This window comes from Solanum stenotomum, chromosome 1, assembly GCF_019186545.1.
Source record: "Solanum stenotomum isolate F172 chromosome 1, ASM1918654v1, whole genome shotgun sequence".
Lineage (NCBI taxonomy): Eukaryota > Viridiplantae > Streptophyta > Magnoliopsida > Solanales > Solanaceae > Solanum > Solanum stenotomum.
The window spans coordinates 18,611,588-18,627,592 of NC_064282.1; the positions used below are offsets into that span (position 1 = coordinate 18,611,588).

The following is a 16,005-nucleotide window of genomic DNA, read 5'->3' on the forward strand; positions in this document are numbered from 1 at the left end:
ATGATAGAATTCGAACTTAACATCTATTATTATTGCTGATAAATAAAGAAAGAGAAAAAACATTTTTTCAACATATTTCACCAAAAACTAGCGCTTCAAGCAAAGATTTTCTCACGCTCTTGATTCCAACGGCACCCAAGGGCGTAACGCATGATACCAATAGATTAGAAGAAATCTTCATTGCAACTGATATGAATTATGATTAACGTGTGATGTTTTCGTTGTTTGTGATTTTTGAGGTGTAGTTAAAGACTTTTTTTTATAAGAAAGTACAATTGTTCCCATTCCCATTTTCTCTCTGCAAAAAATAGAGAAGAAGGATGAAGTTCTCAGAATTGAAACTCCTAGCTATGAATGCTGTGAAATCGTACTTCAATAGGAATTGTGGAAGAGAAGACACTGTCATCCGAGAGGAAACACTTAAAATAGGTATAATCTACACCATCGATTCTCTGCACGACGTTTGTACTCGTTTATCCAATAAAAACTTTTTTTAAAAAAAGAAAAAAGATGCAAAACTCAGCCAATAACTGAAAGGTAGGGCTGTAAATATTCCCAAACAGAGTAACGGCGAGGGGCAGTCTTTGGTAACAAAATCTTCTGTGTATAACGAACTATAAACACAACTCACGTTCTTCCTTCTTCTTCATCAAATTTCCGATTCCTTTTTCCCTCTGAAGCAAAAAACATGAAGTTCTCAGATATGAATCTCCAGGCCATGAGTGCTGTGAGAGCTTACTTCCTAAGGAATTGGACAATAGAAGACCTGATGAATAATGGAGAAATTCCCCAGCATGCTTACACAAGCTTGAAGAGGGTACATTCATTCTTACGGTTTCATTTTTTCTTTATATTTGATCACAAATGTAAGAATTATTGTTCTACTTGATTAAAATTTTGATTATGAAAAATATTGTAATTGAGAGATGGAGGAATCGAGATTTTTCTATCTAGTAATCTCGTTACTGATTGCTGTATCAGGAGATCTACTTGGAATCGATTCAAGATGAATTTTGATTTTTCTGAATAGTTTACATGTATTACCGTAATTTTTTCTCATCTTTTGTACTTGCTTTACTTAATTATTCAGGATTCATGATGAATTTCGATTATTCTTAATATTTACATGTATTACCGTAATTTTTTCTTGTCTTTTGTACCTGCTTATGCTGTTAGTGATAATCAAACAAAACGATTGGCATAACATGTAACTTTTCTTTAGCATTTTGAGTAAAGTTTGGTATAGAAACATTGCTCCCTATTCAGTCTTGAAAGTTGTTTTTGAATAGTTTGGATGAAATTGCATTCAAACTTCCCAGAATGAATTCGTTTAATATAATTTTGGACTCAGGGATTAATTTGTTTCAAGCAATTTCTGGTTTCAGCATCTTGTGATTGATCTTTTCTTTCTTTGCAAAACCTAGTTAGCTGGAAAAGATGCGTTTTCGCTTCTGCTTCAAAGTATTGGATTCTCTTTTTTTCCTGTAATTGATTAGTTTGCTGAAATATAGGTATATCTTACTCTCTTCTTTGCCATGTGGAGCTTTACTTTTGGATCCTTCTTGCACTGGACCCGAGGAGTGGGAGGGCTGTTCACAGTCCTTTCTTCTGTAGCAAGTTTACTATGTCTTTACTTTATATCACCATTAAGAGTGGTACGTGAACTGTGACTGGTAAATTTTCTTCCAAATTGTTGATTTATTTTTGAGGTTGCTTCTTATATCGTAAATCTTCTGTCTATGCAGAGGATGAGGATCTTACTCTTGATGATTGCTGCCTTTTCCATCGGTGCTTCTATTGGCATTTTTATCAAATATTTCTTTGATATAGATCATGAGTAAGACTAGAAACATTGTGCAGATTTCTGTTGTTGATGTTCTGTATGGTTGCTTTTACTGCTTTCATCTTTAATTAGAATGACTACCTACTCTGGACTTTTGAGAACAATGGCATTGGAAGAGTGCTCTTTCAATTTCTACATCTTAATGAATTCAATAGCAGTTACTTTGCTCCTTCTGTATGTGTAGTTGATTATCTCTTGCTGTTCTGTGTTCCTTATTTGAAGAATATTTTGCTAATTTGAAAAATATCTAACTTCAGAAAACATTCCTTGCTTGCTCTACAGCCTTGTTTACAGCCTTTTGGCACCTCCAACATTTTCCATTGGATTTATGTGGTTTGGGTCCATGTTTACGAGGGAAAGGAGTGATATCTACTTGGGCTGCCTGTATTATTCTTGGGCTCTATGTTTCTCCACCTTTGTTGCTAGTAATGCAGAATACATTGACAGCCAGACATCTCATTTTTTGTTAAAGGTAAGCAGTTGTATGCATACAGTGTGCTAACACACATCCTATAAATCATTACTTCTGTCTAATGAATGAATAATATGACTGACTTGATGATGAGTACTGCTTGTGTGATAGGTATGCATTGTGCTTGCATTGTTCTTGGGGTACATTGTGGTATATAGCCAAGAGATATTGTATGATGCTCACTATGGAGAAATTAACTTTGTCAATCGCACACTCACCATCTTCTTCCGTTTACCGGGTATATTGGTCCATGCTGCAAGACTATGCCTGTGTGCATAAATTGAGCAACACAAATAGAATCACAGAAGTAATGCTGATACATTTGGAACTGTAGNTTCTTCAGGATTCATGATGAATTTCGATTTTTCTGAATATTTTACATGTATTACCATAATTTTTTCTCTTCTTTTGTACTTGCTTATGCTGTTAGTGAAAATCAGACAAAACGATTGGCATAACATGTAACTTTTCTTTAGTATTTTGAGTAAAATTTGGTATTGAAACCTTGCTCCCTATTCAGTCTTGAAAGCAATTTTTGAATAAGGTATATTTTACTCTCTTCTTTGCCATGGGGAGCTTTACTTTTGGATCCATCTTGCACTTGATCTGGGAAGCGGGAGGGCGATTCACAGTCCTTTATTCTGTAGCAAGTTTACTCTGTCTTTACTTTAGTTCACCATTGAGAGTGGTACGTGATCTGCGTTTATAGATTTTCTTCCAAGGTGTTGATTTATTGTTGAAGTCGCTTCTTATATCGTAAATCTTCTGTCTATGCAGAGGACGAGGGTCTCACTCTTGATGTTTGCAGCCTGTAACTTGGGTGCTTCTTTTGGCCTTTTTATCAAATATCTCTTCGGAATGAATCAGATGTAAGACTCAAAAGATGATAAACTTTGTTCAGATATCTTCTGTTGAAGTTTTATATGGTTGCTTTTACTGCTTTCTTGTCATATCATATTATCAGGAACCTGATTTTTGTATTGTATGCAGAGAAAGGCTTTTTGCTGATTGGTATTTATACTTGTGATTAATTTATCCTTAATAATCATTAGATCTACTATTGGTATCGTTGTAGAAACTATTGTTTTTCATCTTTCATTTGAATGACTTGTGAGAACATTGGCATTGGAGTGGATGAATTTGACATTTTGTATCATTCTGCATGCCGTTAGCTAAAAGTGGCTACTATGATCACATAGGTTTTGGAGAACCTGGAATGTCTGAAAACTTGTGCATTAATGGAATGATCGATCACCTAGTTCTTCACAGTTAAGAATTGGCATTATGCTTATCATTGAGCATTGGGTGTTGGGATGTTGGTCTGTTGTTAGGTTGTAAGCTATTGTTTTTGTACTTGTAAACTGATGACTTGTACTTCAGATTCCAATACCCTGAAATTACTTATATCTTTTCATGATTTTCGGGGATTTTACAGTTAGAAAATTCTATCTCACCATTATGTGCATTCTTAGCTAGCAGTATATGTTGTAGCACATAGAAATTTAGCAATATGATGACCAGATTATGAAGGAGTCTGCATTTGCATCAAGTATGACGAAATTATGAAGAGTGCACTTAAATAATTTTACATTAAGAAACATGACGAAATTAGGAGTGCGCTTAAATAATTTTACACTGATTTCCTAAAGTCATTTCTAATATAACAAAGACATTTGCTTGCTCTTTCAGTTCTTGCATTATATTGCATCTTAATAAATTCAATAGCAATTACTTTGCTCCTTCTGTATGTGTAGTTGATTATCTTTTGTTGTTCTGTGTTCCTTATTTGAAGAATATTTTGATAATTTGAAAAATATCTAATTTCAGATAGCATTCCTTGCTTGCTCTACAGCCTTTTTGTCAGCCTTTTGGTACCTCTAACACTTGGCATTGGAGTTATCTGGCTTGGATCCTCGTTTACGAGGGAAAGGAGTGAAATCTACTTGAGCTGCCTGATTTATTCTTGGGGTCTAATGTTCTCCACCTTTTCTGCTACTAATTCAAAATTCATTGACAGCGACGGAGCTCATTGAATGGTAAAGGTAAGCAGTTGTATGCATATAATGAGTACTGCCTTTTGTGATAAATCATTACTTCTGTCTATTGAATGAGTAATATGACTGACTTGATGATGAGTACTGCCTTTTGTGATAGGTATGCATTGCTTTTGCATTGTTCATGGGGTACATTGTGGTGTATAGCCAAGAGATATTGTATGATGCTCATTTCGGAGAAATTAACTTTGTCAATCGCACACTCTCCATCTTATTGCGTTTACCAGGTATAGTGGTCCATGCTGCAAGACTATGCCTGAGTGCATAAATTGAGCAACTCAGACAGAATCAGAGAATTAATGCTGATACACTTGGAACTGTAGAATAAATAGAGAGTAGAATTCAGATAAGGAACTGAAAATGATGCAAAGTTTTCCTTTGTCCCTACATTTTTCTGATTGAATTTGAAATTCGTTAGATTGAAGCAAAGTGCTTTAATTTGAATATTATATTCCTTGGCAAAGCAAATTGAAGGAGCACTTCGTTACATATTCCCTGACCCTTTCATTTATATGCTACTCCCTCTGTCCACTTTTATTTGTCATGTTACGTTTTTCGAAAGTCAATTTGACTAATTTTTAAAGTTAAATTAGATCACGTTAATTCGATATTTTTTTAAAAAAATTAGATATTCAAAAACTATACGAAAAGTACTATAAGTTGCAATTTTTTGCATATCAATATGATGAAAATATACATCGTAAAATGTTGGTCAAAGTTCTTATTGTTTGACTCTAAAAAAGGAAACCATGACAATTAATTGTGGACAGAGGGAGTAGAATAAACAGTAAAAACCTTTCATCTTCCATTTAGTAATTTAATGCATATTGATCTCAACGTATACCGTTAATACTCTTGCCTTTCTTCTTCCATTGAGTAATTGAATGCATATAGATCTTAACATATACTGTTAAAAAATTTAAGTTCTTACTAAAATATAAATAAGATAAATAAAAAAAGGAATGCTGGCCCTAGAGAGAGGTGCCACATCACCTTCTCTATATTCAACTTTATATAGATACTAGTTTCTGGACACGTGAAACGCACATGTGTCTCATGCAATATATTATAAATTCGTTAGGATGATAAAATTCAATGAAAACATGTGTGTAACGAGTACTAAAATGCAACAATCTCAAATAAATGTTATAATAATAAAATAAAAATTATAGAAATTAAATAAAAGAAGACTAATAGAGAAATATAAAAAAAAAAAAAACATAGAAGAAAAAAAATAACATACACATCCTTCATAAGACATTAATCATAGCATTATATAAATGAAAAAAGAAATACAAAATCGGTACATAATTTTCCAAGTTTTTGTCGACACCTTCTCTCATATCCAATCAAAATTCAAAAGTCTTCTCTATCGAGTCAAACTAAAGCATGAATCAAATAGAAAAATCACTTTAGTTTCGTAAATTAAAGTGATATATATTCAGACTAAGGTAGATATATCATATACTTTAGATGTTGATGGCTTCACTACTTTAATTATAAAATGAAAAGGAAAATTTTGGATGTGAGTTTCATGAAACAAAAAAGATGAATTTATATAGATAAAAATAGAGGAACACCAAAAGACATCTTAAAGTTTTAAATTAAATATTTAAAGGTTTCAAAGGGCCAAAATAGATAAAAGAGTTTCAAAGGGCCAAAATAGATAAAAGAGAACAACTTTAAGTATATTAAATATATGCAATGAACTCTCCATTTACTCAATGTAGTAATTGATTATCACTAATATTCAAACATGTAATTAACTAAACATTTCTAATATTTTAAAGTAGTACAAGGTAAAATGGTATTTCAATTTTTAACTCTTTTGTTCCCACTTTTAGTAATATGATGATGATGATGATGATATAGATTATTGCAAATGTCATTCACACCCTTTTATTATATTCTTTAGTTACAACATTATGAATTATTTTAGTTATTACATTAGTTATTTCTATCTTTCATCTTTCTTTATATTAACTTTTTGCGCAATAACTTTTCAAATTCTTATACCACCCCTAACACCACATTGTTATTGGCATTGAAACGAATCATGTCTTATTGTATAAATTGAAAATAATTTACAAGGATATGAACAATATATTTGTTGGGTGTAAGTTAAACATGTAATTATATATATAAATTCATATATTGAATATATTTTTATATGTAATTTTAATTTATCAATGAAAAAAATGAAAACTTAAATAATTGTCTTTGATTTATGTACACATTCAATTGAGAAGTCAAATATGAGAACCAATAACAAGAACATGATCTATTATGCACCTTATAAAATAAAAATTAATATACAAAAAAATAGTTCTAAAAATAAAAGGTAGTTTTTTTTAATATGTCCATATGACATCTAATTTTTTTTTAATTCAAATACTTTAATTTTTAAAATATTTATACTATTAAATTGAAATACACGTACAACGCACGTATTTGAGAACGAGTAACAAAATAAAAAGAGGAAAAGGAAAGAGAAATTCCCTAAAAAAATATATTTCCAGACCTCTCCCCGTTCCCGCCAACGACTGAGGCAGGAGATTCTTCTCTTTTTCTTCTGTGACGAAATTACCCTTGCAATATTCCCAAACCTAGGAACAGCGAGGGGCAGTCTTTGGTAACAAATTCTTCTGTGTATAACGAACTATAAACACAACTCACGTTCTTCATTCTTCTTCATCGAATTTCCGATTCCGTTTTCCCTCTTAAGCAAAAAACATGAAGTTCTCAGATATGAAACTCCAGGCCTTGAATGCTGTGAGAGCTTACTTCGTAAAGAATTGGACAATAGAAGACCTGATGAATAATGGAGAAATGACCCAGCACGATTACGCAAGCTTGAAGAGGGTACATTCATTCTTACGGTTTCATTTATTCTTTATATATGATCACAAATGTAAGAAATATTGTTCTACTTGATTAAAATGTTGGTCATGAAAAATATAGTAATCGAGAGGTGGAGGAATCGAGATTTTTCTATCTTGTAATCTCGTTACTGATAGCTGTATTTGGAGATCTACTTGGAATCGCTTCATAATGAATTTTGATTTTTCTGAATAGTTTACATGTATTGCCGTAATTCTTTCTCATCTTTTGTACTTGCTTTACTTAATTATTCAGGATTCATGATGAATTTTGATTTTTCTGAATATTTTACATGTATTACCGTATTTTTTAGTGATAATCACACAAAACGATTGGCATAACTTGTAACTTTCTTTAGCATTTTGAGTAAAGTTTGGTATTGAAACCTTGCTCCCTATTTAGTCTTCAAAGTTGTTTTAGAATAGTTTGGATGAAATTGCATTCAAGCTTCCCAAAATGAATTCGTTTCATATAATTTTGGACGGAGGGATTAATTGTTTCATGCAATTTCTGGTTTCAGCATCTTGTGTTTGATCTTTTCTTTCTTTGCAAAACCTAGTTAGCCGGAGAAGATGCATTTTCACTTCTGCTTCCAAGTATTGGATTCCCCTTATTTGCTGTAATTGATTAGTTTGCTGAAATATAGGTATATCTTACTCTCTTCTTTGCCATGTGGAGCTTTACTTCTGGATCCTTCTCGCACTGGATATGGAAAGCGGGAGGGCAGTTCACAGTCCTTTCTTCTGTAGCAAGTTTACTCTGTCTTTACTTGATATCACCATTGAGAGTGGTACGTGAACTGTGACTTGTAAATTTTCTTCCAAGTTGATTTATTATTGAGGTCGCTTCTTATATTGTAAATCTTCTGTCTATGCAGAGGACGAGGGTCTTACTCTTGATGATTGCTGCCTTTTCCAATGGTGCTTCTATTGGCATTTTTACCAAATATTTCTTTGAAATAGATCAAGAGTAAGACTAGAAAGATGGCAGATATTTCTGTTGTTGATGTTCTATATGGTTGCTTTTACTGCTTTCTTGTCATATCATATTATCAGAAACCTGATTTTTGTAGTCTTCAATTGTGTACAGATAAAGGCTTGATGCTGATTAGTATTTATACTTGTGATTACTTTATCCTTAATAATCATTGGATCTACTCGAAATCCTAACTGGAAAAATTAATATCCTTGTAGAAACTATTGTTTTTCATCTTTTATTAGAATGACTACCTACTCTGTGAAAATTCCTTCATAAGGCTTGTGAGAACAATGGCATTGGAGTGGATGAATTTGACATTTTTTATCATTCTTGCACACAGTTAGCTAAAAGTGGCTACTAGGATCACATAGGTTTTGGAGAACCTGGAATTCTGAAAATTTGTGCATTAATGGCATGATCTATCACCTAGGTCTTTACAGTTCAGAATTGGCATTATGCTTAGCATATGAATGGGAAATATTGAGCAATATGAGCATTGGTGTTGGGATGTTGGTCTGTTGTTAGGTTGTAAGCTATTGTTTTTGGACTTGTAAACTGATGACTTGTACTTCAGATTCCAATACCCTGAAATTACTTATATCTTTTCATGATTTTAGGGGATTTTACTGGAGTTACAGTTAGAAAATTCTATCTCACCATTATGTGCATTCTTAGCTAGCAGTATATGTTATAGTACACAGAAATTCAGCAATATGATGACCAGATTGTGAAGGAGTTCTGACTTCTGAAGAGTGCTCATATATGAGTGAAACTAAGATACATGACGAAATTATGAAGAGTGCACTTAAATAATTTCCCACTGATTTCCTGAAGTCATTTCTAATATGACAAAGACATTTGCTTGCTCTTTCACTTTCTACATTATATTACATCTTAATGAATTCAATAGCAGTTACTTTGCTCCTTCTGTAAGTGTAGTTGATTATCTCTTGCTCCTTCTGTATGTGTAGTTGATTATCTCTTGTTGTTCTGTGTTCCTTATTTGAAGAATATTTTGATAATTTGAAAAATATCTAACTTCAGAAAGCATTCCTTGCTTTTGCTCTACAGCCTTGTTGTCAGCCTTTTGGCACCTCCAACACTTGGCATTGGAGCTATCTGGTCTGAATCCTTGTTAGCGAGGGAAAGGAGTGAAATCTACCTGGCCTGCCTGTTCTATTCTTGGGCTGTAATGTTCTCCACCTTTGTTGCCACTAAATCAGAATTCATTGACAGCCAGACAGCTCATTGGATGTTAAAAGTAAGCAGTTGTATGCATACAATGTGCTCACACACATCCTATAAATCATTACTTCTGTCTAATGAATGAATAATATGACTGACTTAATGATGAGTACTGCTTGTGTGATAGGTATGCATTGTGTTTGCATTGTTCATGGGATACGTTGTGGTATATAGCCAAGAGATATTGTATGATGCTCATTTTGGAGAAATTAACTCTGTCAATCGCACACTCACCGTCTTCTTCCGTTTACTGGGTATAGTGGTCCATGCTGCAAGACTATGCCTGTGTGCATAAATTGAGCAACACAGACAGAATCACAGAATTAATGCTGATACACTTGGAGCTGTAGAATAAATAGAGAGTAGAATGCTGATGGGGAGAACTGTAAATGATGAATTCCTTTGTGGCTACGATTTGCTGATTGAATTTGAAATTCGTTAGTCTGAAGCCAAGTGCTTTGAATGTTATATTCCTTGATCAAATAGTAATAGTATATTCTAGCGTTCCCAATTTTTTCACAAAATTTTAGCTATACACGAATGATTTGTTATATATTTCATTTTCTTGGAAATTATTTTCTCCATTGTCAAACACAACAAAAATACATGTCGGCTTTCTTTACAATGAACTGGAATTCATTATGGGTATATTCACATGTCGAAAAGCATGATGATAGAATTCGAACTTAACATCTATTATTATTGCTGATAAATAAAGAAAGAGAAAAAACATTTTTTCAACATATTTCACCAAAAACTAGCGCTTCAAGCAAAGATTTTCTCACGCTCTTGATTCCAACGGCACCCAAGGGCGTAACGCATGATACCAATAGATTAGAAGAAATCTTCATTGCAACTGATATGAATTATGATTAACGTGTGATGTTTTCGTTGTTTGTGATTTTTGAGGTGTAGTTAAAGACTTTTTTTTATAAGAAAGTACAATTGTTCCCATTCCCATTTTCTCTCTGCAAAAAATAGAGAAGAAGGATGAAGTTCTCAGAATTGAAACTCCTAGCTATGAATGCTGTGAAATCGTACTTCAATAGGAATTGTGGAAGAGAAGACACTGTCATCCGAGAGGAAACACTTAAAATAGGTATAATCTACACCATCGATTCTCTGCACGACGTTTGTACTCGTTTATCCAATAAAAACTTTTTTTAAAAAAAGAAAAAAGATGCAAAACTCAGCCAATAACTGAAAGGTAGGGCTGTAAATATTCCCAAACAGAGTAACGGCGAGGGGCAGTCTTTGGTAACAAAATCTTCTGTGTATAACGAACTATAAACACAACTCACGTTCTTCCTTCTTCTTCATCAAATTTCCGATTCCTTTTTCCCTCTGAAGCAAAAAACATGAAGTTCTCAGATATGAATCTCCAGGCCATGAGTGCTGTGAGAGCTTACTTCCTAAGGAATTGGACAATAGAAGACCTGATGAATAATGGAGAAATTCCCCAGCATGCTTACACAAGCTTGAAGAGGGTACATTCATTCTTACGGTTTCATTTTTTCTTTATATTTGATCACAAATGTAAGAATTATTGTTCTACTTGATTAAAATTTTGATTATGAAAAATATTGTAATTGAGAGATGGAGGAATCGAGATTTTTCTATCTAGTAATCTCGTTACTGATTGCTGTATCAGGAGATCTACTTGGAATCGATTCAAGATGAATTTTGATTTTTCTGAATAGTTTACATGTATTACCGTAATTTTTTCTCATCTTTTGTACTTGCTTTACTTAATTATTCAGGATTCATGATGAATTTCGATTATTCTTAATATTTACATGTATTACCGTAATTTTTTCTTGTCTTTTGTACCTGCTTATGCTGTTAGTGATAATCAAACAAAACGATTGGCATAACATGTAACTTTTCTTTAGCATTTTGAGTAAAGTTTGGTATAGAAACATTGCTCCCTATTCAGTCTTGAAAGTTGTTTTTGAATAGTTTGGATGAAATTGCATTCAAACTTCCCAGAATGAATTCGTTTAATATAATTTTGGACTCAGGGATTAATTTGTTTCAAGCAATTTCTGGTTTCAGCATCTTGTGATTGATCTTTTCTTTCTTTGCAAAACCTAGTTAGCTGGAAAAGATGCGTTTTCGCTTCTGCTTCAAAGTATTGGATTCTCTTTTTTTCCTGTAATTGATTAGTTTGCTGAAATATAGGTATATCTTACTCTCTTCTTTGCCATGTGGAGCTTTACTTTTGGATCCTTCTTGCACTGGACCCGAGGAGTGGGAGGGCTGTTCACAGTCCTTTCTTCTGTAGCAAGTTTACTATGTCTTTACTTTATATCACCATTAAGAGTGGTACGTGAACTGTGACTGGTAAATTTTCTTCCAAATTGTTGATTTATTTTTGAGGTTGCTTCTTATATCGTAAATCTTCTGTCTATGCAGAGGATGAGGATCTTACTCTTGATGATTGCTGCCTTTTCCATCGGTGCTTCTATTGGCATTTTTATCAAATATTTCTTTGATATAGATCATGAGTAAGACTAGAAACATTGTGCAGATTTCTGTTGTTGATGTTCTGTATGGTTGCTTTTACTGCTTTCATCTTTAATTAGAATGACTACCTACTCTGGACTTTTGAGAACAATGGCATTGGAAGAGTGCTCTTTCAATTTCTACATCTTAATGAATTCAATAGCAGTTACTTTGCTCCTTCTGTATGTGTAGTTGATTATCTCTTGCTGTTCTGTGTTCCTTATTTGAAGAATATTTTGCTAATTTGAAAAATATCTAACTTCAGAAAACATTCCTTGCTTGCTCTACAGCCTTGTTTACAGCCTTTTGGCACCTCCAACATTTTCCATTGGATTTATGTGGTTTGGGTCCATGTTTACGAGGGAAAGGAGTGATATCTACTTGGGCTGCCTGTATTATTCTTGGGCTCTATGTTTCTCCACCTTTGTTGCTAGTAATGCAGAATACATTGACAGCCAGACATCTCATTTTTTGTTAAAGGTAAGCAGTTGTATGCATACAGTGTGCTAACACACATCCTATAAATCATTACTTCTGTCTAATGAATGAATAATATGACTGACTTGATGATGAGTACTGCTTGTGTGATAGGTATGCATTGTGCTTGCATTGTTCTTGGGGTACATTGTGGTATATAGCCAAGAGATATTGTATGATGCTCACTATGGAGAAATTAACTTTGTCAATCGCACACTCACCATCTTCTTCCGTTTACCGGGTATATTGGTCCATGCTGCAAGACTATGCCTGTGTGCATAAATTGAGCAACACAAATAGAATCACAGAAGTAATGCTGATACATTTGGAACTGTAGAATAAATAGAGAGTAGAATCCAGATGGGGAATTTGAAATTCATTAGTCTGAAGCCAAGTGCTTTGAATGTTATATTCCTTGGCAAATAGTAATTGTATATTCCAGCGTTCCCATATTTTCACAAAATTTTAGCTACAAATCGGTTAGCTTTTCTCTTGATATCAATTTTTCAAAAACCCCTATCAATTTTTTTTCAGTTGGTCTATTTTGCTTTCTGTTGGTGATAAGCACTTTTGATTAACCAAACAGTACTCCTTTTAAGATTAATCAATTGTTTTAATAGGAAAAAATATTTATTTGGAACTTTTAAGCAAACACACGAATGATTTGTTATCTATTTCATTTTCTAGGAAAATATTTTCTCCATTGTCAAACACAACCAAAATACATGTCAACTTTCTTTACAATGAACTAGAATTAATTCATTATGGATATATTCACAAGTCGAAAAGAATTCTCATCCTCTACCGATGTGGGACTTCTTAACACTCCCCCGCACGCCCAGACCTCAACTGGAGCGTGAACACTTCTAAATGGGGGCCCAACATCGGTGAACAACAAATTGGGATGGGGGACTTCTTAACACTCACCCGCACGCCCAGACCTCAACTGGAGCGTGAACACTTCTAAATGGGAGCCCAACATCGGTGAACAACAAATCGGGATGGGGGACTTCTTAACACTCACCCGCACGCCCAGACCTCAACTGGAGNCTGTAGAATAAATAGAGAGTAGAATCCAGATGGGGAATTTGAAATTCATTAGTCTGAAGCCAAGTGCTTTGAATGTTATATTCCTTGGCAAATAGTAATTGTATATTCTAGCGTTCCCATTTTTTCACAAAATTTTAGCTACAAATCGGTTAGCTTTTCTCTTGATATCAATTTTTCAAAAACCCCTTTCAATTTTTTTTCAGTTGGTCTATTTTGCTTTCTGTTGGTGATAAGCACTTTTGATTAACCAAATAGTACTCCTTTTAAGACTAATCAATTGTTTTAATAGGAAAAAGTATTTATTTGGAACTTTTTAGCAAACACACGAATGATTTGTTATCTATTTCATTTTCTAGGAAAATATTTTCTCCATTGTCAAACACAATCAAAATACATGTCAACTTTCTTTACAATGAACTAGAATTAATTCATTATGGATATATTCACAAGTCAAAAAGCATTCTCATCCTCTACCGATGTGGGACTTCTTAACACTCCCCCGCACGCCCAAACCTCAACTGGAGCGTGAACACTTCTAAATGGGGGCCCAACATCGGTGAACAACAAATCGGGATGGGGGACTTCTTAACACTCACCCGCACGCCCAATCGGGATGGGGGACTTCTTAACACTCACCCGCACGCCCAATCGGGATACGGGACTTCTTAACACTCACCCGCACGCCCAAACCTCAACTGGAGCGTGAACACTTCTAAATGGGAGCCCAACATAGGTGCACAACAAATCGGGATGGGGGACTTCTTAACACTCACCCGCACGCCCAGACCTCAACTGGAGTGTGAACACTTCTAAATGGGGGCCCAACATCGGTGAACAACAAATCGGGATGGGCCTGACTCTGATACCATGTAAAAATATGATACCTGAGCTTAACTCAACCCTAAAAGCTAGCTCATGAAGGGAGGTTTGTCCAAGTCCTTTTAAGGAGACCAAATTCTCATCCCTCTACCGATGTGGGACTTCTTAACATGAACTTACATATAGTATTATTGCTAATAAATAAAGAAAGACAAAAAACAATTTCTCAACAAATTTCACCAAAACCTAGCGCTTCAAGCAAAGTAGTTCTCACGCTCTCGATTCCAACAACACCCAATTTAGGGAGCTGCACATGAAACCAATAGATTAGAGGAAATCTTCATCGCAACTGATATGAATAACGTGTGATGTTTTTGTTGTTTGTGATTTTTGAGGAGTAGTTTAAGGTTTTTGTTGGAATGTACGCGTCCACCAATGATCAGGACCAGGTTCCCGGACAGAATAAAAGAGCGGAAAATAAATAGCACAATCTAAATCATGCACAATGATTTTACATGGAATCCCCTTGCTCAAAGGTGATGAAAACCACGACCTGTACTCACAGAATTTCAACCCAAACTCCATTTCATTTAAATGGAGCAAAATTTTTTATTACAAACTCTTGCAACCTAAGAATTAAAACTCTTTAATCCCTTCCCCGTTACAGTAGCAACTTTACTACAAAGGAAACTAAACAATAATCATATTGCCCACTAAACCAACTAACTCTAGTTGATCTAGACTTTAAGAACCCACAAGGCTAGCTCTAGCCACCAACTCCGATCTCTAAGACAAGAGCATAAACGAGCAGCAACTCTGCTGCACCACACATCAACTAACTCTAGTTGACACTCCTAGGCAACTCTACCCAAGAGAACATCAAAACAATGATGTAAAGAGGCTTGACTAAAACATAGATGATTCGACTAACTAACTCTAGTTAATACGACTCAAACTAAGAAATTAGACAAGCAAATGATCTACTATGCTTTATAACTTAGGAGTAGATTTACAATGTAAGCACATAAGATACAAAGCTCAAAATACAACAAAGACTCTTCAGCACTCCATCAGGCCCCTTGTTGATATGAGCAGTGTTCTTCCTTGAAGATGACTTCTTCTTTGTAAGCTTATGAATTTTAGAAATTCAAATCTTTGTTTGCCAAATCTTGGTTTGTGTCTTGTGAGAAGAGACTATATCAAATGAACACACAAACCCCTTGGGACAACACCATTGGCTGAGAGCTTGCTTTTCTGAAAAGTTGTGCACCAACCATGTCAGATGTGACAACTTTTAAACAGTTGTCTTTTCGTCTTTTGCATGTACGCAATCTTTTAGGGACCAAGTCCCCTGCAGTGTGTTCTTGAAAAAGACTTGCTAGCTCTCTCTCTTTTTGAATTAATAATATTGTTTGTTTATTGTTGTATATATCAGTCACCAACAAGAGTTTTGACCACTAATACAAACAACCTCGTCTGTCCTTCCTATTGGTGAAGTATGCTGCACTTTTCACCAACCAACCTGACAAGACAACTTTATAGTTGTACACCATTTTGAATCTAGACGAGAGCACTCCGCCAGGGACCGGGTCCCTGCATTTGTGAGGATCATCAAAACACCTAGAAAATAACATTTTCCTCCTTATTGATGATGACACACAAATATTCCTCACGCTGAGTTT

The 16,005-nt window shown here is 34.4% G+C and overlaps 3 protein-coding genes across 3 annotated transcripts; all 3 read left to right on the forward strand.

Moving 5' to 3' along the window:
• Window positions 1-320: 320 nt before the first annotated feature.
• On the forward strand, window positions 321-4,708 carry LOC125848830 (bax inhibitor 1-like). The gene is made up of 7 exons (XM_049528773.1): window positions 321-461; window positions 716-817; window positions 1,512-1,655; window positions 1,746-1,837; window positions 2,126-2,338; window positions 2,427-2,553; window positions 4,597-4,708. The coding sequence occupies exons 1-7, from the start codon at window positions 321-323 to the stop codon at window positions 4,600-4,602; spliced, it is 825 nt and encodes a 274-aa protein (XP_049384730.1). The 3' UTR covers window positions 4,603-4,708.
• A 2,394-nt stretch (window positions 4,709-7,102) lies between these two features.
• Window positions 7,103-9,875, forward strand: LOC125860985 (bax inhibitor 1-like). Its single transcript, XM_049541089.1, has 5 exons — window positions 7,103-7,231; window positions 7,896-8,039; window positions 8,127-8,218; window positions 9,299-9,488; window positions 9,600-9,875. Exons 1-5 carry the CDS (start codon window positions 7,103-7,105, stop codon window positions 9,765-9,767), a joined length of 723 nt encoding a protein of 240 aa, XP_049397046.1. The 3' UTR covers window positions 9,768-9,875.
• A 955-nt stretch (window positions 9,876-10,830) lies between these two features.
• Window positions 10,831-12,741, forward strand: LOC125848886 (bax inhibitor 1-like). The gene is made up of 5 exons (XM_049528841.1): window positions 10,831-10,959; window positions 11,654-11,797; window positions 11,888-11,979; window positions 12,268-12,457; window positions 12,569-12,741. The coding sequence occupies exons 1-5, from the start codon at window positions 10,831-10,833 to the stop codon at window positions 12,734-12,736; spliced, it is 723 nt and encodes a 240-aa protein (XP_049384798.1). The 3' UTR covers window positions 12,737-12,741.
• Window positions 12,742-16,005: the final 3,264 nt, after the last annotated feature.